At 47.8% G+C, this 26,086-nt stretch overlaps 1 protein-coding gene across 1 annotated transcript in view; it reads right to left on the bottom strand.

Annotated features, from left to right (window-relative positions):
* Positions 1 to 23,793, bottom strand: part of Mocos (molybdenum cofactor sulfurase) — a 50,388-nt gene extending 26,595 nt beyond the window's left edge. The window contains exons 1-7 of the mRNA XM_057788865.1: positions 23,581 to 23,793; positions 15,167 to 15,256; positions 12,429 to 12,495; positions 9,401 to 10,042; positions 5,616 to 5,692; positions 2,903 to 3,102; positions 643 to 759 (exon numbers count right to left, since the gene is read on the bottom strand). Of these exons, the coding sequence (XP_057644848.1) occupies positions 643 to 759; positions 2,903 to 3,102; positions 5,616 to 5,692; positions 9,401 to 10,042; positions 12,429 to 12,495; positions 15,167 to 15,256; positions 23,581 to 23,716 (1,329 nt within the window). The 5' untranslated portion in view covers positions 23,717 to 23,793. The remainder of the gene's footprint in view (positions 1 to 642; positions 760 to 2,902; positions 3,103 to 5,615; positions 5,693 to 9,400; positions 10,043 to 12,428; positions 12,496 to 15,166; positions 15,257 to 23,580) is intronic.
* Between the last annotated feature and the right edge of the window lie 2,293 nt (positions 23,794 to 26,086).

Below are 26,086 nucleotides of genomic sequence, written 5' to 3' on the forward strand. Positions count from 1 at the left end.
GGAGGCTAACTTCAGTTAGGAAGCTGTACCCAAGAAGGAGTAAAGAAGGAAGGCAAGGGTGTGAAGCTGAGTGCCCCCCACTAACAGCCCTCTTCAGCTACATTTCTAACCTCTGGCCAGTGAGACAATTCATTGGGTAAAGGTACTTGGCACCAAGCCTGAAAACCTAGTTTTGATCTCCAAGAGCCACATGGTGGAAAAGAGATAATCAGCTTCAACAAGTTGTCTTCTAACCGGTACACACATGCTACAGCACATGTGCATACACACACACACACAAACACACACACACTCACACACACACTCACACGCACGCACACACAGAAACACACACACACAAACACACATACACACACACACTCACACAAACACACACACACTCACACACACACACTCACACACACAAATAGAGCAATTTTATAAATTACTCTCGATGTGAAAAATTCATCAGAAAGTACTGCCACGGAGCTAATAAATTCAAGTGCTTTCTATTTTATCAGCCCCTCTTCTCTTTGGCCGCCCACAGAATGGGCCTGGCTGGCAAGATGAGCCTGAAGCAGCCGCCTCCACCGGCCCCAATGACCAGCCACCACACAGCCTTGCCGACTGCACTCTGTGTGCGCTACGGGGTCTTGAACTGACCTGAAAATGTTTCTTAACCATCTCGTCACTTAGCCCCAGGTGCCTCTGGCAGGCGCCCAAGTTACAGAAGCAGCCAGTCCTCAGGTGGATGTTGTACAGGCTGGCCATTTTGTCTACCTGGGGATAAAGGGAACACGGGATCAATGTCAGAAGTGTCTAGTTCTGCTGGGATTGTCTGGAACAGAATTCTGGAACAGCATTGAACCTCTCTTTCTTTTTTTTTTTTTTTTGGCTCCCCGTCAGGGAAGAACCTCTCTTTCTTAACAAAAGATGGTAGGCGATCTGAGTCTGGGCCTCACCCTAAAATTCATGGTTGTTATGTTGCAGATGTAAAAATACCCCCAGGGCCTCACATGCTTAAACACTTGATCACCAGATGTTGATGGTGTTTTGGGAAGTTGTGGGACCCTGGGTCGGTGGGGTCTTACTGGAAGAAGTAAGCTGCTAATTTGTGGGTCTTTGGAGTTATAATTTAGCCCTTCCTTCCTCCACTGAGCAGTAAGGAGGGGAGGTGCCCAGTTACATACATCCCCCTGCCACCGTGGAGCTGCCAGCCACCACACACTTGACCCAGCGATGGACCATGTCACTTCATCTGTGAGGGAAAATCACCTCTTCCCTGAAATGACTTTAGCCAGGTTTCTATCACCATGGCAAAGAGGAAGCAACCGATGTCAGGATCTACAGGTTTATTCAATGTTCTATTAAATTGAATTACAGAAGTGTGCTTGAGAAAATGTCAAATCCAGACCAAATCTAAGTGAGGAGCCTGTGTATTCCCAGGGGAGCCTCAGAGGAATCACAGTGAGTGGGGCTGGGGCCATTGCCAGCTCCTTCACATAGGCCACCGCAGGGTCTGACCACAGAGCAGGCCCCAGGGAGGCCTGGGCAGCACCAGCTCGGCTCACAGCCTTTGTCACAAGTATCATGTGGATGCTTTATGATATCTATGTCCATTTTCTAATTTCTCCAACTTTAGGTTCAGTCAGGCTTGCTGCTCAATCCAGGAGTCATAACACTCTCTGCTGCCCCCCTGGAGGCTATGGGGTGTGTGCTGACTGGTCCTAAACCTGGCTCAAACAATTCTCCGGCCTCACCCTCCAGAGTAGCATCGTGCCACAATGCATAGCTAGGAAATAGAATCTGTTTGTAGTGTAACAAAGCTGCATGTGTTCTAGGGCATTCGGGAAGAATGAGCAGCATCTTCCAGCTTTAACTGATTGCTGAGTCTGTTCCGACTCCAGCCCTTCTCAACCTGTAAAGCAGTTTCCCTTTCTCCATTGGGAAAAAAAATCACGCAAATGGTACAACACAGAAACTGCTCTTAACCAGTTCTCAGAGCCTTTGAAGTCATTGCGTGTATAGACTAAGGCAGAAATTAGGGCTTTTTCGAAGCTGGGTGGGTTACCGGTGATGCTTATTTTTAGATAGATAGATAGATAGATAGATAGATAGATAGATAGATAGATAGATAGACAGATAGAGATAGATAGACAGATAGACAGATAGATAGACAGACAGACAGATAGATAGAGATAGATAGACAGACAGACAGACAGACAGACAGACAGACAGACAGATAGAAAAGGGATTCTGGGCTTCCCCTCATGGCAACAATGATGCTGTGGTGTGGTCTGATGTATTGCTGGGCTACATGTAGTGACCTCGGCTATGGCATTCTGCCCACACTGCTTTTCTATCTGTTTCAGGTGCCTTCCCATTCAGACAAGTTGTCATCTGCTCCCTGCCCTTTCTCTCTACCCAAGCAAAGGAGGCTAAAGACATACACAGCCAAGCTTGAGTAGAATCGCGTATTGAGGAGAGCAGTAAAGCCTCTGAGCTGAGTATGATGGGCGCATCTAATGTCCACACTCAGGACACGGAGGCAGGAAGATCAAGAGTTCAAGGTCATCCATGGCTATCTAGTGAGTTCTCCACCAACCCTGCCTATGTGAGATTCTGTGTATAAATAAACAGAGGAACAAATAAGTGTGTTTGAGTGAGGTTCTTCCTCAGAGCTTGGGCTTCCCCACAGCTCCTTCTGGGGACTTTTAAGGAAAAGTCAAGAGTAAGAAAGTTTAGACAAGAACATTCCTGGTATAAGAGGATGAGTATGAAGAATATAGGAAGAGCTGGACCTCATGACTTGAGTCAGCACTTGGGAGGTAGATGCAGGAGGATTGTTGTGAGCGCAAGGTCAGCCTGGGCTGGAGTGAGACCCTCCCTCAAAAGAAAAAAAAAGAATGACTCAAAATCCCACCTGCGAGTAGCCAATGATGCTCCCACTGTCATCCAACACATTAAAATTGATGATTGGACCCTGCACGTCAGGGCTGCTGAAGTCGGAATCACTGTAAATTCGCACCACAGGAGCTCCATTGGGATAGGAGAGAGAAGACAGGGCAGAGTGGGTGTACTGTGCCAGAGCGAAGGTGTGCCTCTGGATGTTCTCCATGCCACCTAGGGACAAAAGCAGAGACACGTACTTCACACGCAAGTCACCCACTCCTGGCTAAGACATGCTTATTACAGCTGGTCAACCCAGACCCCAGTTAATGGTTTTAACTATAGCTGTCTTTATGACAAAGTTGATGTATTTTTTTATTTTGTTTTGCCTGTGTGGTATTGTGTAGTACCTGCTGGATCCAGAAGAGGGAGTTTGATTCCCTGGAACTGGAGTTATAGACAGTTTTAAGTCATGGGATTGAACCGTGGTCCTCTGAAAGAGAACCCAGTCTCTTAACTACTGGGCCATTTATTCAGCCCCAAAGTTGACAATGGATAAGTTTGTCTTTGTTGTTCTTATGGAATATTTCCAGATGAATTTTTGCTGCATTCTCTTAAATATTTAATTATATACATTGTATACATACAAGCATATAGATATATTCATATACATATATATTTGTAGTGACATACATATAGTTAAACAACATTCCATTATTTAGTTAGACCTTTGTTAGCCAGTGGCAAAAAGTATGCAAAATTTTTATCATTTTTGCCCCAATGATTAAGTTCATTTTTTGTTCTTAATGGTTAAATTGTTTTAACATAATGCATAGCAATTAAGTCTACCTGCTGCCAAATGGATGAACACATGCTAAGTGTTTAAAGTGAGTAATATTGTATTATTGTGCCTTTTATATCTAAAACAGTGTCTGAAACAGGCAACTCATATAGACAGAAAGTAGATTGGGGGTGGGGAGAAAGGAGATACTGTTTATGACAAGAGCTTCAGTTGAGATGATAAAAAATGTTTTGGATGTGACCTGTGGTGACCACAGTACAGACTGGGAGGAGAATCAGGATGGCCCAATGGGCGAAAGCTCTTGCTGAGCACACACGAGCTTGCTGGTCTGAATTTGATGCCTGGAAACCAGGTAAAAAGTCATGAATGTTGCAAAAAGTGGCACAAATCTGTAATCCCAGCACTGCTGCAGTGAGATGGGAGGCGGAGACTGGGGACCCTGCAGAAGGTTGCAGGCTAGCCCCAGCACTGCTGCAGTGCGATGGGAGGCGGAGACTGGGGACCCTGCAGAAGGTTGCAGGCTAGCCCCAGCACTGCTGCAGCGCAACGGGAGGCGGAGATGGGAGACCCTGCAGAAGGTTGCAGTGTGACAGGACATGGAGACGGGGGACCCTGCAGAAGGTTGCAGGCTAACTAACCTGAAATGGCTCAGCACAGCAGCAGAAAGGACACAAGAAATGCTGCCTCAGACCAGGGAGAGAGGGAGAACACACCTAAAACTTGCTGGCTCTCTCTCTCTCTCTCTCTCTCTCTCTCTCTCTCTCTCTCACACACACACACACACACACACACACACACACACACAAAATGAATGGTAACAGTCATGCCACATGGTTCTAAAAGTTCTGGAAAGAATTCCCAGGAGCATAGCACACCAGGTGATGCCCAACTCACTGGATGTAATCTACTCCAGTCATATGCTTTCATGACCATCCCTGTAGGAAGAGGAGTGGCATCTGCCTGTGTCTTGGCCTCTATGGCTTTTGTCAGGAAAGAGCATGCATCATACAAAAGCTGGTGGAAGAGTGTCCAGGAGCTTGAGGTCAGGCATTACTAACAAGTCCTGGGTTTAAATCCTAGCCCGCTCGGGTACCCGCGTGCCAGACTGAGAAGGCATTCAATATTTCTGTGATGGCTATTCTTAGTTGTCAACTCGACTCTATCTGGAATTACCTAAAAATGGAGGGCATGCCAGTGAGGGATTTCTGCTTAATTTGAAGTAGAACAATCCATTTCTAACCCAGATCTTGAGGTTCTGCTGGAACCCATGTAAGGACACGGAAGAAGGAAGCTCTTGCTCTTTGTCTGTTTCCAGTCCATTCCTTCACTAGCATGAGAGCCTACTTCTCTGGAATCCCAGCCATCTACTGAAGACTAGCTGAGACATCCAGCCTCGTGGACTGAGCGACTACTGGATTCTCGGACTTTCCATTCACAGCCAGCCATTGTTGGATTAGCTGGAGCACAGCCTAAAACTCATCCTAATAAATCCCTTTCTATACATAGAGAGCGATTCGTCCTGTAGGTTCTGTTATTCTAGAGAACCCTGACGAATACACTTGCTGAGCGTCCTCTCCATTTAGGGGCAGCATGGGTTTGCCAGCAGCTCCCCTGTGGGGGCTGTAGAGAAAAATTCAGGCAGGCAAGAGCTAATAAGACCTCACCCGGCCCAGGGACCCAGGACCATGCCCCCATCACGCACAGCTATTAATCTTTAGCTCTGGACGTGACCTCTGTTAAAATGTGGTTGTGCTTGGAAAAGAAAAAAAAAATCAACCCTCTCAAGTACCCTGAAGACATTTAGAATCCGGCTTCACTGCACGGAGACTCTAGCTACTTAGTGCACACCACTCACTTCTACAGACCTTGTCTCCTCCACACCTAGACCTGCAATCTCTTAAGGATACGGCAACAAAGCTAAGCCCACGTGGGTATGTCCACTGACCTGTGAGGCGCTCCAGAGCATCAAATCCATGTTTCAGCGCTATTATATCAAGGAATGATATGGTGCCATCTTCAAACCTGTAGGAAACAAGCTGTCAATCCACATGCATTTTATGTTAGGTGAGGCCATTTGGGCGTGTTAATAGCTCCCTTCTGTGGCTTATAAAACTGGCTTTCCCCACCATGGGAGGAGTTTTGCATGCCAAAGCCCACCTGGCTGCCTCTGGCCCTAACTAGCTCTGCAGCCTTTACAAGTCCTTCAGACTTCCTATGGTGGGCTGCGAGTGACAGAGGACACTAAAATACAGTCACTACCTTGGCGCACGCCTTTAATCCCAGCACCCGGGAGGCAGAGGCAGGCGGATCTCTGTGAGTTCGAGGCCAGCCTGGTCTACAAGAGCTAGTTCCAGGACAGGAATCAAAAAGCTACGGAGAAACCCTGTCTCGAAAAGAAAAAAAAATCCAGTCACTACCTTGAAAGACAAATGAGATGCACTTTGCGAGTCTCAGGAGGAACTTGAACAAAATCAGCCACAAACTCTTGAAATACTCAACTATGACCACAAGAGGGCACCATTGACAGACATCAAGTCAAGCGGACCCCTACTGAGTCCCTGTGAGGCACTTGACAAAGAAGTCTCTAGTTCCAAAATGTATGGAAGCGCATGTTTGGGTTAAATAAGAAGGTCTCATTAATACCAATGATTGTAACCTTCTTTATTGACAAAGCGTTTGTTATGTTTGCACTTCATAATCATTAACTTCAACACTTTCATTAACTCATCTCTGACAGGTCACTGTGCCCCAGGCATTGTTCCGGGTGCTAAGCACACAGCAGTGAACTGATAAGCAGGCCCCTTTCCCACAGCATCACGGACTATTAAACAGGGAACAAGACTCAGCAAACAGAGGCAGAGAAAACAAGCCGTAGTCACAAGGCAGGTTAAGCGCAAACACAGAGACAGCGTGGGCAAGCTGAATACTCGCTAATGAAGGTGTAAGTGGAGGCTAAGTAGAAGTCAGAAGGAGTCTAACTTCAGAAGATGTCAGCCTGAGAGTTTCCACGGGAAAAGGCCTTCTACAGAGAAAGGGAACCTGCACGGTCCTTCACAGAAGCCCGGTGCAGTACCAGGAGGGTCAGGACAGCAGCAGGACAATTGCAGGAGATGTCAGAGGAGAGATGCTGGACGGCTCTAACGGAACTTTAGCAAAATCTGCATGACCAGGGTGGGGTCAAGAGGATAAGGACTTCAAGGCCACCCTCAGTTGCTGAGTAATGTGGACACTAATCTGGGTTTTGTGATCCAGCTGAGAGAGAGAGAGAGAGAGAGAGAGAGAGAGAGAGAGAGAGAGTGTGTTGACCACTGAAGGACAGTCTACAGGGTGATGAGGGAAGGCTTTCACAAACATCCAGATGAAGGAAAGCAGGCAACAGCAGCCATCCACTGAACTGGAAGGTCTAGAAGGCATAAACATGGTCTGTTCACCCCTTGATACACCTGTGTATTGAGCTTTTCATTTCCAGCTCACTCTAGGGTGTGCAGAGATGGGTTTAAAAAGGCAAGCAATACTGTCTGTTCTCTGTACATCTAAGTGTGCACTGGCTAAAAGAGCTCCATCTAAGCAAAGGAGCATGGTCTGATGCAGCCCAGCCCTCCCATATCCACCCCCATTTCTCCAGGCCTTCAGGTCCCCTAGTTAGCCAGCTGTGTGATGTGAATAAAAATGACCCTGGATAAGGAGTAGCACTACTAGGAGGTATGGCCTTGTTGGACTAGGTATGGCTTTCTTGGAGGAGGTGTGTCACTAGAAGGTGGGCTTTGAGTTCTCAGAAGCCCAAACCTGGCCAGTGTGTCACTGACACTTCCTCTACCTATGGATCAGGATGTAGAACTCTTAACTCCTTCCCCAGCACCATGCTGGCCTGCATGCGGCCATGCTTCCCACCATGACTGCAATGGACTAAACCTCCAAACTGTAAGGCAGCCCCAGTTAAATGTTTTCCTTTATAAGAGTCACCATGGTCATGGTGTCTCTTCACAGCAATAAAACCCTAAGATACCAGATTAAATCATAGTGAATCTTCATCCTGTTTTTAATTTACATTGAGTGAGAATGGTCCCCCTAGGCACCCATGTTTGACTGCTTGGTCCCCAGTTGGTGGAGCTGTTTGGAAAAGACTAGGAGGTGTGGTCTCATTGGAGAAGGTGTGTCACTAGGGGTGGGCTCTGAGGTTTCAAAAGCCAGGCCCAGTCTCATTTTCTTTCTGCTGAGTACTTGAAGCTAAGATGTCAGCTGTCAGCTGCTGTTTCTGTGCTGTGCCTGCCACCATGACAGTCATGAACTGACCCCCAGAAACTGGAAGCAAACCGCAACTAAATGCCTTCTTCTGTAAGCTGCCTTGGTCATGGTGTCCCTTCACACCAATAGAACAATAACTAACTAAGACACACTGTATCACAAATGCTATTTTTTTCTCACTTTGTTATTCTAAATAATAAACTGCTACACTTGGGTTCAAAAGGTTTTATATTAGTATTTCTAGTTTAGCAGTAGGGGTGTTGTTAGCTTCCTTGCTTGTTTTTAGGAGGTGGTTATATTTTGTTTTTCATTGTTATTGTTGCTTTTCTTTTGAAACAGGGCTCCTATAGCCATGGCTGGCCTCAAATTCCCTGTGTAGCTAAGGATGACCTGGAGCTGAAAATCTTCTTGCCTCCACCTCCCAAGGGCTAGGATGACAAAAGTCACCTGTGTTTGTCACCACACGGGTTCACAATTCTGTACTAGAATATTCACTCTGGAGAAGTCCTAAATGGAAGATATTTCCAACAGCCTCCTAATATGTTCTGATGTTTTGTTTACATAAAAGAGTACAAGTTTCTGAGCGGTCAAGCCTTATGCAGACACAGTAGCTGAGTTGGGAATGATTCTATATCTCTATAGCCTATTAACACACCGTATATCTAACTCTGACTCTACTAGCAGAGTGCGACCCTGAATCTGCACCTGGACGCTGGGCATGGGATGGGAATCTAAGCCATCTTCCCCTCAGGCCGTTCTCAGGCACCAAGTGGGTAGCTAGTTCCCTACCACAACCCCCGTGGTGTCCCCTGGGTCAGTCGCCATATTGGCCTCAGACACGGTCCCACCATCCACCTTTGGGAAGGTGCCCAGCAAGAGCCATACAGCCTGTCCTGCAGCCTGGGGAGAAGGCCTCAGACCTGGAAGGCAAATGGCAGCCTGCCTTCGGTGTTTTTGGTAACTTCTCAGCCTGGCTCACAGAGGTTGCCACCAACACTTCTTCCCAGGTTTGGGCTTTGGGTTTAGTTAATTCTTGCAGAGGAGCGGAGCAGAGTTCACTCTAGCCTCTGGGAAACTGAGTTCGCTGTGAACTGTTTGCGCATGCGTTCAGAGCCGCATCTTTTACGAACCCTGTTTCTCCCTGTCATCTCTCACCAGTGCCAAGGCCAAAGCCCGGCACCCATGGCTCTTACTTCCCTGCAAGTTTTTCACTCCTTCCTCTTGCAGCTCTTGTCTGCAGATCCACCCCTCCACCCTGGTGAAGAAGCTACCCACAGTGCAGAGTTCACCCAGCCACCCATGGCACACTCCAGCTGGTCTCTGCCTCCCAAATCTGAGCCCCGCCCCCGACTGTCCTACGGTGACATTGTGACATCGAACTCCCTTGACCTGTGTTCCAAACCTGGGCTCGGCTTGCACAATCTTAACGGTCATTCATGCCAGCTTAGTTTGTTAAGGACACAGAACACTCCATAGCAAAGTTACCTTTCTGCCACCGATGACCTGGGGATGTAAAAGTCCTCTCCTGCCAGATAGGCGGCTGCGGTTCCTCCTCCGAAGTAGCCTTTCCTCAGCAGGGGAGCCACGCGCTTACTGACTAGCAGAGCGCCCAGGCCTGTGGGAAGCCCAAAGATCTTGTAGAAGGAGACTGGGACAAAGTCAGGCTGGTGAGCTGACAGGTCCAAGGGGGAGGTGCTGACGTAGGAGGCTGCATCCAGCAGCACAAACCACCTCCCAGGCACACTCACGGGGCTCCTCCGCCCAGACTTGACATCTTCTATCCAGGACAGTGGGTATCTGGTGCCTGAGAAGTTGCTCTGAGCTGGGTAACAGAAGAGGTGTGGGAGCTGACAGTCAGGATCGCAGGCTCCGGCACTCCTTTCCTCCAGTGACCACATGGCCTCTGGCTTGACTGGGGTGGATGTGACATTCATGGCTGAAGCCACCTTCCTCATTCCCACCACAGAGGTATGGTTGTCGGTAAGGTAACAGAAGTGGCTGCCACTGTTCTCTGGGGTCCGGGACACCCATGGAAATGCCTCTGCCACTAGCCTGAGAGCGGCTGTGCTCCCGGCTGTGAAGATCACGGTGTAGTCCTCCGGGGTGGTGTGGAAGTGAGACAGGATCCTGGGAAGAACCACAGTGTCACAGCGGGGCCTCTGCTCCAAGCCGAGTATTTCCAAGTTGTTTTGGGTCTACTCTACAGGGCATCTCTACCTCCAGGATGCTTAGCCACAGTGTGTAGTTAAGGCAGGGCAGAGAAAGTCACACCCTAGAGGCTGGCCTTGAACTTTCTATTTAGCTAAGGATAACCTTGCTTTTCTTACAAAGACCAAATTTAAACCTCTTGCCTCTGGAGTCCCATCTCAGCTTGGACACAGCAGAATTTACAACACAGGGTTGAAGCTGAAGCTTGCCTAAAACCCAAGAGTTCTGGGTTCACTCCCAAGTATTTCATAAACCCACGGTGGTACTGTATCCTGCCAATACCAAAATGCAGGAGGTAGAGGCAGGAAGATGATAAATTCAAGGACATCTTCAGCAACCTAGTTAGTTCAGAGCTAGTCCAAGATACATGAGATCCTGTCTCAAAAAAACAAAACAAAAACAAAAACAAAACAACAACAACAAAATCTCCAGAGCAGACTCAGGTACAAGATCAGACCTTCTTAATAAATGAATTCCAATTTTTTTTTAAATCTGTAAGGGGACTGGAAAGATGACTCAGCATTTAAAAGCATTTCTTGTTTCTGCAAAACACCCGGGTTTATTCCCAGCATCCACCTGGTAGCTTACAACCATATATAACCCCAATCTCAAGGGTCCTAACACCCTCTTCTGACCTGTGCATGAGGCATGGGCATAGTGCACATACATATACATGTGGTGATATTTTGTTTGTGCTCTAACAAATAAAAACTTGCCTGAAGATCAGAGGGCAGAGATAGCCACCAGTTAGCCACAGAGGCCAGACACTGGTAGCACACACCTTTAATTCCAGCTCTTGGGAAGTGGAAGCAGGAAGATCAGGAGTTCAAGACCACCCTGGGCTACAAGAGATTTAACCAGTCTAAAAGAAAAACAGAGCTCACACCTTTGATCCCAGCATTAGAGAGGTGGAGACAGGAGATAATACAGCTGGGCAGGGAGGGGAATATAAGGAAGGAGGAGACAGAAGTTCAGCCCCTTTGAGGATTTGATAGAGGTAACAGCTCTAGTGGCTGGCGGCTCTGCTTCTCTGTTCTTTCTGCTTTTACCCCCTAACAGCTGACCCTGGGTTTTTATTACTAAGAGCAATTAGAATTCATGCTACATGTGTATATAGGCAAAACACTCATACACATCAAATAAAATAAATAATTCTAGCCGGGCGATGGTGGCGCACGCCTTTAATCCCAGCACTCGGGAGGCAGAGGCAGGCGGATCTCTGTGAGTTCGAGACCAGCCTGGTCTACAGAGCTAGTTCCAGGACAGGTTCCAAAGCCACAGAGAAACCCTGTCTCGAAAAAAAAAAAATAAATAAAAATAAATAAATAAATAAATAAATAAATAATTCTAAACAAAGTTTTATATCCACAATAACCTGAATATGTTGTACTTCATCTTCATCTTTGTACTTCTGCCTACTCTATCACCATGAATTTTTAAAATATACTTATTCATTACTTTCTTATGTGTGGGTCTTAATATATGTATTGCACCATGCGTGTGCAGGAGCCCATGGAACACAGAAGAATAAGATTCCCCAAGAATTCATGATGGGCAGTTATGAGCATCTTGTGGGTGCTGGGAACAAAACCTGGGTCCTCTGCAAGAGTAGTAAGCACTCTAACCTCTGAGCTGCCTCTCCAGCCTCTAACACAATGAACTTTAGTTCAGCAGTCTGTTTTACATTGCTTTTACTACTGCTGCCCTGATCCAAAACTAGCATCACTTTCAAATTTATAATAATTTGAATTCTGTTGATTTAAGTAACATACCTTGTAGATATTATTTACCAGTAACCAGTTATTATGTGTGGGGAACAATCAAAGAGCTCTCTAGATGCAAAACCTAGTGAAATAATGGGGTAGTTGGGCATAGCGGTGCTCGCCTGCAGTTCCAGCGCTTGGAAATCGGAGGCAGGAGGACCAGGAGTTCATGGCCAGCATTGCTACAAAGGAGCTAGAGGCAAGCTACCAGATAGCCTGTCTCAAAATGATAATGGGAATATGAAGACATAAACCTGACTTATAAAACAGAAAGAGAAGGGAAAACCAGAAAATGGTGCTTCTTCCTGAAAACACAGCTGGAGCCTGGGCCATCCTGTCACTCCAGCCCCTACTCAGAGCCGCCATCCCTGTTGTACTTACTGGCATCCTCTCTCTTCTGGACTCCTGGCTATTGCCATTCATATGTTGCTTGTTAGCTGAATCCTTTCTGAACCCCCTCAGAAGGTCTGTGGGATACAGGCCTCTGCTAGAAGGCCCGTCCACCTAGGTAGCCATCTTAGGCAGACATCCCTGGGGCTCACCTGTAGCGGACCTGCTCCACGGTGTCATGGGTGAGTTTGCTGGTGATGTTCTGGCTGTGAGGATTGCCTGGCAGGTTACAGAGACAAAGCTTTAATTATCTTTAATTGAAAGTCATAATGAGATGGTCTCTCCCCGTATTCCTTCAGAGCCCTCTCCCTCCACTTCTCAAGAACTTAAACCGTAAAAGTCACATATGGTCCAACAATTCCACTCCTGGTCCATACTCAAAAGGAAGAAATGCTTATATCCATATAGACTACACAAGTGTTCATATCGGCTCTATTCATAAAGCCAAATTCTGGAAGGAGAAGAAATGGCCAGTGATTGTGAACAGATAGACAAAGTACAACAATCCCCACACAGTGGGCAACTATTTGACAACAAAAGAAAAAGAAAAAAACTACTGACTATGGCAGGAATGAACATCAAAAATATACTAAGCTTTTTTTATAGTACAGAAGGTACTGTGCTGGCTGCTGGGAGAAAAATTATGCCCGCCACTACAATAGTGGTATAACTACAATGAAGGCAGCCAGCTGCTTTCTGATCAAGGCTGTGGGATCACATCTGGAACCGTAGATCTGACCAAAAGCCTGTGGCTAGGGATGCCATAGGCCCTGGTAGGGCACCTATGGTTGTTACTCTAATAAATAGACACCATGTGCCTGTCAAGCTGCCTTCTAAATATTAGAATTCATGCCCATTCTTTCTCCCCAGCTAGCAGCCTGAGGGACTTGGCAGACCTTCCCATCGCTTTTTTCCTCAGGTTGATTTTTTTTTGGTTTTTTGAGACAGGGTTTCTCCGTAGCTTTTGGTTCCTGTCCTGAAACTAGCTCTTGTAGACCAGGCTGGCCTCAAACTCACAGAGATCCACCTGCCTCTGCCTCCCGAGTGCTGGGATTAAAGGCGTGTGCCACCATCGCTCAGCTCTCAGGTCGATTTTTAATCCTGTGTCTTTAGGACCACCTAGACCACCTGGATCTTCAAAGCTGCCACCTCTCAGGCTAACCACTCTCCCACAGTTATGGCTTTTGTCAAGGTTGCAGGATAATTTCAGGTCTCTTTGCAAATCATAGATGAAAATCAAGATAAAATTCCTCGGTGGCCCCCTCTCTGGGGACTTCCTTAGATTTAAAGATCTCCTGACTGTCCAGAGTGAAGACTCAAACCCTTGTGTGTATCTGTAGCATAACAGGACCATCGTGAACAAGGACATCATGGGGTGGGAAAACCAGGACTTAGGCCCTGGAGCCTAATCCCCTAAAGATAAATAGCTCCTGTGGCCCTATTCCCTCAACTCCAGAACTTTGAGAATGTGTAGCATTAGGTTAGTTACTTGCCCTTTCTGGGGCTCCATTTGCTCGCATGTAAATCAAGATATTGGGAGACTATTCCTGGGGAGACATCAAACATCAGAGGCAGCATTGAGGCGAAAGAAAAAATCCACCCAAGACCAGCTTGGAGAGCCAGTGAGTTTCCTGAGGTCACTCACAAAAGTGTGGGTCACTGAACAATAGATGCACATCCCCTGGGCAAGTTACAGGCAACTTTACCAGCTACAGAATGGTCCCAACACAGTCAGTTGTTTTTGTTTGTATAAACGTGGGGATGGTGGCATCCTTGGGGATCTTGCTACTGAATCCTGTGAGCCCTTCCATTAGCCTTCCCCAAGGGACCATCAAATGGGTCCCATTCTGTGAGGGACTCATACAGGTGACCAGAGGTCCTCTGATTCAAGATGGAGGCCATGTCCTACCTGGAGGAAATAGCTAACAGTTATGCAACATAAACTTAATAGCACAACCCATGGCTCTTGGAGTGTCATACGGATGCATGACAATAATACATGCCACATAGTTAGGCAGCACCTGATATGACAAGTGCTCAGTGAACGGCGTATTGATCAACTGATATCAGCATCATTTCTCTTTCAGTTAATCTTCTGAGCATGCTATGCTGATGCTTCCTAGAATAATGGCCAGCATAGCATCACCTACAGAGGCCTGAGTGGCCCTACCCCATCAGCCTATCCATTCAGACTTTCATTCTCCTCCCCTCTGTGGTCCTAGATCCTGGCTTTTGCTGCTACAGCTTCCTGCATGGTGTCTCCTCCTGTTGTCACAGTGAATTCTGGCTCATCATCCAACATCAGCTCCCCTCCCAACCCCCTAACATGCACACTGCCAACCCTATTGTCTTTCTGCAAACTCAGGTGACCATGATACCACCTCCTTTGTGCATTGCCTTTTGAACAGTTGCTAAACACATGTAGGAGAGATCGTTTGATGAAGGTCTTGTCCTCCAGGTCTGGACCAAAGTCTCCACCAAGAAAGGAACTATGTTTCCTTCTGATTTCATAGCACAAACCACACACCGTAGTGACTCAAGGAATGCATAGCGTGAGTGAATGAACGTTCTCCATGCTCCCCTACCCTCTGCACCAGACGGCGTTTAACTACCCACCCCTAACATGGCACTTTCAAACTAAGATTCTCTTCCTGACACCAACCCATTCTGGAAGTGGTCTGTGTGTCCCTGGGCTGGAACTTTCTACCTCAAGCACATGTATATGATGCACAGTAACCCAGGGTGCTGGCCTGACCCTTTATCTGACATGGGTCTGATTTGCTTCATGTACCCCCATGTACTCCATGAATCCAACATGACTAAACACAAATTAATAGATTGATTAATCAGCTCTGTGCATTAATCTGTGTGTATGTGTGATATTCCTTACCATAGACATTTTCCATGAGATCCTTAGTAAAGTTTGTGAGCTGGCTCTGGGGAAACAAGGTGGCCCCTGCATGGTCAAGGTAGACAGTTCCTAAAAAAAAAAAATCAATCACAAATAAAGCTGCAGGTGCTTCTCCACACTTTATGTAAATCTGACCCATGTGAATACACTGGTACCCATTCTTTTATTTCATTTTGTCTCCATTTGTTTCTTCATTTGTTTTTGAGACAGGATTTCACATATCTCATGCTGGCCTCAAATTCTCTATGTGGTCAACGAAAGCCATTGAATAATTGATCCTCCTGCCTCCACCTCCCCAGAGCTGGGACTCCAGATGTGCAGCACCACAGCCAGCTTTCAACACAGCTGGTATCCCTGAACTTCTTGATGTGTGTTTCTTAATATACACACGCAGCCCTGAGGAGCCTACCTGATAAACAGCCTTCTCACAGCCAGGAGTGCCCAGCAGACCTTGGTGATCAATGACGACACAAGTTTCATGCTCATTCTGGAAGCTGAGTGTTTCTAGGGAAAGGAGAGCTCTGACCTTTCATTCCCATACTGTTCCACTGTCATCAAGCCTGGATTCACTAGTAGAGCTTTTGAGCAGAGGATAGAAGCCTCCCTTGCAGCCTCCCCCACCCCAACCCAAGACAAACTCAGACAAGCTGGAGATACTATGCTACGGTAATCAGATTGGCAGAAATCTGAAGATTAGCGCCTCACTGTAGGGTAAGGGTAGGGCAGCAAGCCAATGGCACATGGCTGACAAGGGGTAAAATTAGCACAACTTCATAGAATAGCACTTGGGCAACATCAGTCAATTTGCCCCAACAATTCTTTCTGCAGGTGTATCTCATGAAGTCTAGAATTTTGCAAAATGACCTGTGGTGAAGATATCCAATGCAGCATTATAAAATCACAAGACTGCAAAGGGAATGGCCATTAGCATGTACTCCGATAAATAGACAGGTGGTCTACACCAGTCTGCTGTTTCTAAAGCACCGATATGAGATGGAACCGACAGGAGATTGGGCCAGAACTCAGATGACAAGGCACTTGCCGTGAAGGCTTGGGAATGCAACTTTGATCTCCAGAATCCCTGCTTGTGACCCTACCAGTGGACGGCAGAAGCGGGGGACCCTTGGGGCGCTCTGACCAGCCATCCTGCCTGAGCCACAAGTGCCAGGATGATGAGAAACCCCGTCTCAAATAAATAAGGCGAATGGTGCCTAAAGAACCACAGGTTGGCTTGTGCTCTTAACAAATGCTCACACACACTTGTGAGTCTGCATACGCTCATGTGAGAGCATGCGCACGCACACATGTACACACACACATACTCAGATGAAGCGAATTCTGAGATACCATTTCAAATGCATAAAATAGGAATAAATCTATTTGTTTTTTAATTCACTTAACAGTTTTTTTGGGGGGATCATGCAGGGTCCATTTTTGTTTGCAACCACTTCATCAAGATATAACATACCATACCACACACACACACAAAAAAAAAGAATCCATCCTCTGTAAGCGGACAGCTTAGTGGCTGTAGCGTGCTTACATTACCTAACTCTTGAACATTTTTATTCACTGCCCCCCAAAATCACCATTATTAGTCATATCTCCACACCCTCAAGTAAGTAGTGTCTGAAAATGAGAATGTTATGGTTCCCCTTCATAGGAAGAGGGGACACATATGTATTAACACAGACAACTGCTGGACACGGGTGACAGCCACTGGCCCTGAGGTGGCGCTGCAATGGTAGTGGAGCCCAACGGCAGTGCCTTGGCCGTTCTTCTATCTCATTTGTCATCTTTTGAATCTGATGCCACTAAAATGCATCATCTAATCTCCCCAATGTATTTAAAGTGCTTTCTTGGACAACCATGTTCCAGATGGTCCCACACCTACAAGTATGTTGTGGTCAACACAAATTGAATTTAGTGGATATTGATGATGATGATGATGATGATGATGATGATGATGATAGAGGACACAGAGTTTGGAGGATGTTAAAAGGTAGAAATTAAGTCTGGGAGGAGCTGGGGGAGAAGTGGAGGATGAATATAATCAAAATACATTATATAGAATTCTCAAAGAATTAAAAGCATCTTTTTAAAAATAATTCTTTTATTATTCACTGAAGATTGTGAAATACAAATTCATCAGACTGAAAGAAAAGCTTTGGACATCCAATAGTCAATGTACTAAGAAGATGTTCACGTGAGAGCATTGGCTCTTCTTCAATTCCCAGCACCCACACAGTGGCTCACAATTCCAGTCTGAGGGAATCTGATGCCCTCTTCTGGCCTCCGTCAGCACCAGCCAGGCATGTAATATACAGAGATGTATGTCAGACAAAGTGCCCATCCACGCAAATATATCCTTAAATTTTAACTATAACCTTTAAAAAAATCTTCAGATGAAGATCAAGGTGAGCCCCCGACTCTGAGGAGAACTGTTCATCTTGCTCAGAATCTTCCAAGAAACTAGGAAGTCATTCAGGAAGATCCTGCTTTGTTTGGCTGGGGTTCAACGGTTAATCTTGCAAAAGAAGGCAACTGAGTTAGGTGAACCAGAGATCTGATCTTAGGAGACCAACAGGGCAAATCCAAGTTAACCAGAAAGAGAGAATCTTGGCTCACCCACCGGCCTTTCTGGACCCCTGTCTGACATCTGCAAGAGATGTGATGGTGGTTTAGTAGGTAGTTGACAGTACCCGGCTGGATGCCTGGAACACAGTAAACACAGTTTTCAGAGTGAAGAAAAGCAGGCAACTGATCCGAAAGTCAACTAGCTTTAGGTCTGGTAGAAAGAGAAGTCAAACAACTTTTAGTTTCTTTGATATACTTGCCTGTTTCATTAGCTCTGAATTAATATTCAGAGATAGATAGAGAAGAGGTGGAGGGAAAGGGGGAAAGAGGGAAAGGGAAGGAACTGGGAGAGGGGGGAAGAAGGAGAGAGAGAGGCCAGGATTTCTTCTGGGCCGTGCACCTTTAATCACCAGTCAGCACCTGACGCTGGAAGACCTGCTCCAGCCACAGCTGGATACTCAGTACACCCCCTTCATTGGGGCCAGGAAACCCCTAGCCAACTAGTCAAGCAAAACCTTTCGGCTCCTGCAGTGTACACATTTAATTGCTCACAGTCACCAATTAAGCAGGTACATTTTCAACCCCGCAGAAAATCTTCAGGGCGGGGAAAGAAGGCGTGGGGGCTAGACCATTCTAGTTCGTTGAGTTGGTTGTTACTCCCCTGACCTCTCTCCAGCTTATTTCTACAGAGAAAAAGGTGAATAAGTGCCAGTGTTTTCAGAGGTAGGAAAAACACCTGTTTAGTTCCCAGACTTCTACTTCAGGGATGGAAAGGTTTCTCAGTGGGCAGAGCAAGCACAGCTCAAGCCTGAGGTCAGAGTTCCATCCCTGAGATGGGAAGAAGAAAGCTGGGCGTGGCAGTGCACACCTGCAGGGAGGTGGAGGCGGGGCTCACTGGCCAGCCAGCCTAGACCACCTGCAGGGAGGTGGAGGCGGGGCTCACTGGCCAGCCAGCCTAGACCACCTGCAGGGAGGTGGAGGGGGGGCTCACTGGCCAGCCAGCCTAGACCACCTGCAGGGAGGTGGGGGGGGCTCACTGGCCAGCCAGCAGAGACAGTCAGCAGACTCCATACCAGTGAGACCCTAGGTAGTGGTTTATTATTTGTATTTTGATAAATAAGTCTTGCCTGAAGACCAGAGGCAAAGATAAAGCCACTAGAGGTCAGGCAATGGTGACACACATCTTTAATCCCAGGATTTGGGAGACAGAAGCAGGTGGATCTCTGTGAGTTCAAGGCCACCATGGGCTACACAAGAACAATGCAGAAATAAATCCAGGTCGTGGTGGCCTACACCTTTAATCCCAGTCCTAAGGAGTCATTTGCCTTAATCCCAGCACTAGAGGGAATATACAATGGGAGGAGAGAGAAGCTGTTTTAGTTTGCAGCCGCCCAGCCTTAGTAAGGGAAGATTTCTCTAGTGGCTTGACTGCTTTGCTTTTCTGGTTTTTGGGTTGAACCCCAATTTCTGTCTCTGGGTTTTTATTAATCATGCTAAACCCTGCCTCAAGAAATAAGGTAGAGTGACAGAGGAAGACACTTGCCACGTTCTCTTGTCTCCATACACACAAGTACACACACACAAAGTGTATTTCAAGTCAAGCATGGTGGTGCACATCTTAAATCCCAACAAGAGACAGAAGCAGATGATCTCTGTGAGTAAAGGCTAGCCTCGTCTACATAGACATTTCCAGGCCAGCACAATAAACAGATCTCTGTCTCTATCTTCCTTCCCACCCCCTCTCTCGGTGGGGGGGGGCATGTCTACCTCAACCACAATGCATTCAGGGAATTCTCTAATAAATAAAGGAGCCATCTGGGTATAGTGACTCTCACCGGCAATCCTACCACTTGAGAGGCTGAGGCAGGAAAATTGTCACAAGATTGAGGCCAGCCTGGGCTACAAAGTGAGTTCCAGGACTGAGTGCAGAGTGAGACAGAAGAAGAAGAAGAAGAAGAAGAAGAAGAAGAAGAAGAAGAAGAAGAAGAAGAAGAAGAAGAAGAAGAAGAAGAAGAAGAAGAAGAGAGTTAAAGAACCTATAGATGTTAAAAGGCTTCAAATGCCAACCTGGAGGAGTGGCTACTACCAGCTAATGTCAAGTTTGGGTGCAGCTCGCTGAGGGAAAGGAGCCAGAGGGACGTGAACATACCTTTTTGAAGCGTGGAGGATGTGAGAGATCAGGGTCAGAGAGGATTTGAGAAGATTAGGGATCCGTGTCACCAAAATAATTACTCCCTGGGATCTGGGATTTGCTTCAGAAAAAGAGGTGCCTGCTGCCCTCTGCACCTGCAGGTATTCATATCAGACTACTTCTGATTGGTAGGCAATTTCCCTAGTAAGGGCAGGGGAGGGAGGGAGGGAGGGAAAGACGGAGGTAGCAAAGAAGCTAAGCCTGTCTCCAGGCATGACGAAGCACGGGAAGAAGGGGGAGAAATAAATTGGAAGTCTCCTGCTACAGAGTAGAGAGGAGGTCTCAGCTCCCCTACACCCCCAAAGAATAGTTACTTGTAGCCGCCTCGACGGGTTACTCTGTCTAGGGTTTGTAACCCGCCTGGCTGGCCAGTTATTCCAGGGTCACGGAGAGGCACCACCTAAAAGACACAGGCTGATGAGAGAAAGGAGGCTATGCTTATGTTGTCAAAGCCTCTGTTTATTAGGGTCATGGTTACAGCTTATATAGCCCCTGGATGGGGAGCTTGGGGGGCTGGGGCATGGGGTCTTGCCACGTGGTCCACGCTCATCACGGAGTCTGAGAGGTTACGATGGGTCGGGTCACGATTCCTTGGTCGGGAAGTCACAAGGTGACACACCTAGTTGCCTAGATAGTTTGGAATGTAAGGCAGGTTCCCTTAACAGAGGCTCTCTATTGACAGTTAATTTGGGTGTGAGATAGGGTGTGAGATAGGCTTGCTCAATAAGACTATTCTCAATACAATTGGAAAGTGAAGCCCTCTGCAAAAGCTCCTCGCAGCGGTGCTTCCTGTAAATTTTGGGGGGACACGGCTCCTGACATATCCCCCTTCCTTTTATAAAAGCAGGCATCTATCAAGTGGAGGGCACCAGGTCAGAGTCTAACCCCGGTGTCAGGTCTAAATGAGAAGGGACTGGGACAAGGAGGGACCCTTCTCCCGGATTGGTCGAGCAATTTACCTCTCCTGGGAACAGAGGGGTGCCTTATGAGTCTTAGGTCGAGTGGGGACCAGGTCTTTTTCCCCCTTACCCGTCCTCGGGTTCCCAGGACCCTGTCTTAGGTTGGGGGATGTCCTGCCATAAGTTGCCCGTCCCTGGAGCTCCTCAAATAAAAGGTATCTAGCAAGACCTAAAGTAAGCAGATCTTTGACCACAGGGCAACCCTGTCTTAGGCCATGTGGAGGGCAATCCTCGTGCCTGGCACCATGCCATGTTGAGCCGGTTTCTACAACCTCTGTATGGTGTGCTGTTCAGGCGAGGGTCCACACTAACTCCCGTCATTGGGCCCCTGCATTTGTCATTAATGAAAAGTCTACGAGGAGCTCCTCAAATAAAAGATATAATGATATACTTTTGGCACCAATAGCTCCATCCTCCAGACCAGAAGAAAGGGCGTTTTCCAAACCCAGTATTCACCTTTTAGTCTGGCCTAAGGTATATCCTCCTTCCTAAATGCCTACTCCACAATAAGATTATGAGTACTGCCTGCCAACAATTAGGGCAGTGTAAAGGGATCAAAATCTAAAATTTTTAACATATGCATTAAACCCAAACATTTTACAGCATGTGTCAAACCTTTTCCAACATCTATAAGCAGTTACAAATATCATTAGGTCAATTCCAGTAAGAGTACATACATACAATGACAGACATTTTGTTATCAAATACCACCAGCTCCAGTCTCTGAGCAACAGTCAAAACCCCAATCTCTGTAGGCCGCCTCGGCGGGTTACTCTGTCTAGGGTTTGTAACCCGCCTGGCTGGCCAGTTATTCCAGGGTCACGGAGAGGCACCACCTGAAAGACACAGGCTGATGAGAGAAAGGAGGCTATGCTTATGTTGTCAAAGCCTCTGTTTATTAGGGTCATGGTTACAGCTTATATAGCCCCTGGATGGGGAGCTTGGGGGGCTGGGGCATGGGGTCTTGCCACGTGGTCCACGCTCATCACGGAGTCTGAGAGGTTACGATGGGTCGGGTCACGATTCCTTGGTCGGGAAGTCACAAGGTGACACACCTAGTTGCCTAGATAGTTTGGAATGTAAGGCAGGTTCCCTTAACAGAGGCTCTCTATTGACAGTTAATTTGGGTGTGAGATAGGGTGTGAGATAGGCTTGCTCAATAAGACTATTCTCAATACAATTGGAAAGTGAAGCCCTCTGCAAAAGCTCCTCGCAGCGGTGCTTCCTGTAAATTTTGGGGGGACACGGCTCCTGACAGTTACTATTCCAAAACTAGTACAAGGCTGTTGTGCCACACACAGCAGGGACAGGTACCCCGAGGGATCAAACAAACCGGTGTACCCTGGCCATTGACCTTCCTGCTCCACCGTAGGTTCTGAAGTTTGCTGAAGCATCCCCTTCCCAGTCAAGTTCCAGGACTAGTGGTGAGTTCTCAGTCTGCAGCAGTAGGCCGGGCTACACCTGCAGTTAATCTGAGCTTAATTCCCGACTCAGTCAACAGGTTCCACCTGTGATCCTAAGTGTGCGACCCGGTCCAACCCACGGGCTCACGGGCTTGTCCTGTGAAAGCTCAAATTACATGCTTCTCTAATTCTTCCAGTTTCCCAGCAAGCCAGAGCTCATGTAGAGCATTGTTCTGGCAACAGAAGAGAGAAAAATGAGGCTTGGTGCCAGGCGAGCTTGGGGCACGCCTAAAGTCCAGAGCATCAGGAGCAGAGGAAAGAGGATCAAAAGTTCAAGGCAAACCTCGACTACCTAACGAATTCAAGGCCAACCTGGACTACGTGACTACACAGAACCCTGTTTTTTCTTCCTTCCTTCCTTCCTTCCTTCCTTCCTTCCTTCCTTCCTTCTTTTCTTTCTTTCTTTTTTCTTCTTCTTTTTATTTTATTATTATTATTATTATTATTATTATTATTATTATTATTATTATTATTATTATCATTTGGTTTCTCTGTAGCTTTTGGAGCCCGTCCTGAAACTAGCTCTTGTAGACCAGGCTGGCCTTGAACTCACAGAGATCCTCCTGCCTCTGCCTCCCGAGTGCTGGGATTAAGGGTGTGCGCCACCACCGCTCAGCAGAACCCAGCCTAAAATATCAACAGTAATAGTAATGATGTTTCAAAAAGAATACAGAGAAGACATCCCTATAGAGAGAGGGTTGTGGCCTTGAGAGACCTGTCTGCTGATCGCTGTCTCCGGCGATCGCTGGTCACCACCACAGAATCACTTTTCCAAACTGCGTATAGTGGCCTCCCGCGCACCCCTGGCGTGTATGGGGCATCCGAGAAACACCTCTGCTCAATATTATGAATTGTGTGACCTTGGCTGAGATGAGGTCTTTAGAATGGGGTATTCTCCCAGCAACAGAGGCAGGCAAAGGCTCTATTTGAAGTGTGTGGCGAGACCTAATGAAAGGCCAGGCTAGTCTTGCACCGCAGAGCAGTTGTACAATTGTAGCAAGAAGTTTGCTACTACTGAACTGACAGCGCGGAGCCTACTACACCCACACAATCTCTCCCAGACTTTCGGTTCCAGAGGAGTCCATCTCTTCTGGGCCTTTTAGCTAAGATCAAGTGCAAAGGGCGCCCCCAAATGAGACAGCGCGCCTCGCACGCTGGTTCCAGCCCCGCATGCCCCCGCGTGTTCCCGCCCCCACCCCTCACCTGCTAAGCGGCCGAACTCCAGGTCCCGCAACTCTCTGCGCAGCCCGTAGCCGTGGGCCAGGCGCGGTGCTATGGCTTCTGGATGGCGCCGGAAGGCCGGGGGCTCAGGTCCCCTCTCTGCAGCTCCGCAGGCCATGGTCCGCGCCTGCCGTCTGAAGGGTCCAGGCCACCCAGCCCGGGAAGTGAGCGAGGCCGGCGACTCAATCCCGGCCGGCAGAGAGTGACTGGGGTCCCCACCCAGGGGCGGCGCCTCGAGGGCCAGCCTCCTCTCTGCGCGCTGACTCACCGAGCGCTTTCATTTCTAAGCGGCCTTTGACCGCCTGGGACAGGACCCAGCTACGCTCTTCGCGGTCTCGCTACTCAGGTGACGTCCAAGACACCTGGTCGAGAGTCCTGGGATGTCCCCGCGCCACTGAGGCAAGTGGAAGGAACAACAGAGTGCATGCCTTCTCGCTAGGCATACGCGACCCCGGTTCTCCTAGCCCAGAACCGGGGACCCTCGCCCCTTGAGCTCCAGACTCGCAAGGGAAGGACACTTGGACTGGTGTGGTCGCCAGCGCTCCGCGTTTCAGAGCAAAACCACTGGGCTGCTTGATAAACTCCCAGTGATTGTGCAACCTCGGAGCCCGGAAGCTCTAGTGTGACCCAGTCCAGCGCTGCTAGTGGGATGGGCTCTCCCTCCTGCACCCCGACGGCTCAGAGCACAGAGACTGTGTGCCAGGGCACTGCTGAGAGACTCAGGCAAACCAACCAGGGCAGAGTAGGGGGCAAGGACAAGGAGGCGATAGGTGCGCCAAGTGCCACCAAGATCTGAAAACGACTGGGATGGGCAGGTGATTAGTTGTGCAATCCCTGGTGGCACGGGAAGTGTGCTCAGACGAGGCGTGGTGAGGAACTAAATTAGGAGGGCATCACTAGGACACGGTTCTCAGAACTTCCATGTACTGAGGAATTAGGAAAAAGGCTCACATCCCTGCACAATGGAGAACCCAAACTGTGGCCAGAAGTCTACAGCTGGGAGATCAGAGGGGGAGCCACCACGCCCAAGTTTGAAGCCTGGGTCAAGGTCAACCACTCCCAATCCAACGTCCTGGGATAGGACCGAAAAATACAGTGGGGTGGGTGATGGTGGCAGAGAAGCCCAGTGTTAAGTGTGCCTTCTTGCTTGGTGCTGCTCGACATTTGGGCAGTAGTGTCCTGGCAGGAAGAGTGAGGTTATGAGGTCCAGAGAGTGCAAAAGAAATGGAATTCAGGGACAGAGAGGTCCTGAATACTGGCTCAGGGATTGGAAGACCATGAGCTCAGGCACAGAGAAACAAAGTGGGGCTCTATCCAGGCCATTTAAGTGGAGATTGTCAGTCAGTACTAAAAATGATAATGTCAGGCTGGAGAAACAAGACACACGGAAGGCTTGTGTGGGCTCCTCAGGAACCCAGAAAAGAGGTCAGAGTGGTGACAGTGGCACAGAGAAAATACAGGGAGGAGAACCAGAGGACAGGTCATAGCGGCCCGTGAGGGTTAGCATAACGTAGCTGCTTTACTGTGACCTAGTGAGGCCAGTTCTGTCAGAGCTGCCTTGCAAGGGCCAGCTCAGATGGAGAAGCAGCTCACTCAAGGGCGATCCCCAGAAGACCTTCGCCTATTGGTCTTGGAGGAATTGGGGGTGGGGGGCATCCAGGCCTACCATCATGAATCAAATCTCCAAACAAGTGAGTATGTTTCCTAAAAAGCAAATTTGGTTTAGATCGTGCATATAATTCTGTACATCCACCTAAGTAGCATGGGCCTCCCTAAAAGAGAAGCTGCAGGCCTAGCTATTGGGGCAGTTTGGAAATCAGAAGAGGGCCAGTTGAGCAATGGTGTAGCCTTCTTTCCAAAGCACTGCAGTTTAGTGCAGTAGAACGAAGTAGACAGCAATGGAAAGAAAAACACAGGAAGCTCCCTCCCCAGAGGGACTGGAGAGACCTTTTCTGTGGGTAGAAGCTAGAAAGGCAGCTTGGAATCATGAAGAGATTGGGAACAAGGGTCCATTATATTTATATTCATAATGTAATGTTCAAAACAAAACCCAAGAATACTAGCGGAGCATAGCTCTCAGAGTGGGCACACCCAAGTGGGCTCCTCCTAGAGCTGTTTTCCTGGAGTTTGATTTCTCCTGCATGCACTCAGAAGCCACCCCTCCTCTCTTCCTTCTGTGCTGGGACACCTCACCTCCCTCCGACTCTTTGCCTCTCAACTCTATACAGAGGAAAGGATATTAGTCATTCTACATAGCAAATGACAGGTAACAGATTTGAGGATGCTTCCTGCGGGCTTATTTGCCTTAGAAAATCAATGATACACTCCCTAATTCTGTAACTGGGTGACAATGCGCCCTGCTAGGTGTTGTGAACAAAAGAGAGCCATTCTGGGGCTAGGGGTGTGGCTCTGTGGTAGTGTTTTCTGGCATGGGAAACCCTGGATTAGAACTTCAAAGCGGCAAGTGGGGAGGGAAAGAGGAGGGAGA

This window comes from Chionomys nivalis, chromosome 14 (assembly GCF_950005125.1).
Source record: "Chionomys nivalis chromosome 14, mChiNiv1.1, whole genome shotgun sequence".
Taxonomy (NCBI): Eukaryota; Metazoa; Chordata; class Mammalia; order Rodentia; family Cricetidae; genus Chionomys; species Chionomys nivalis.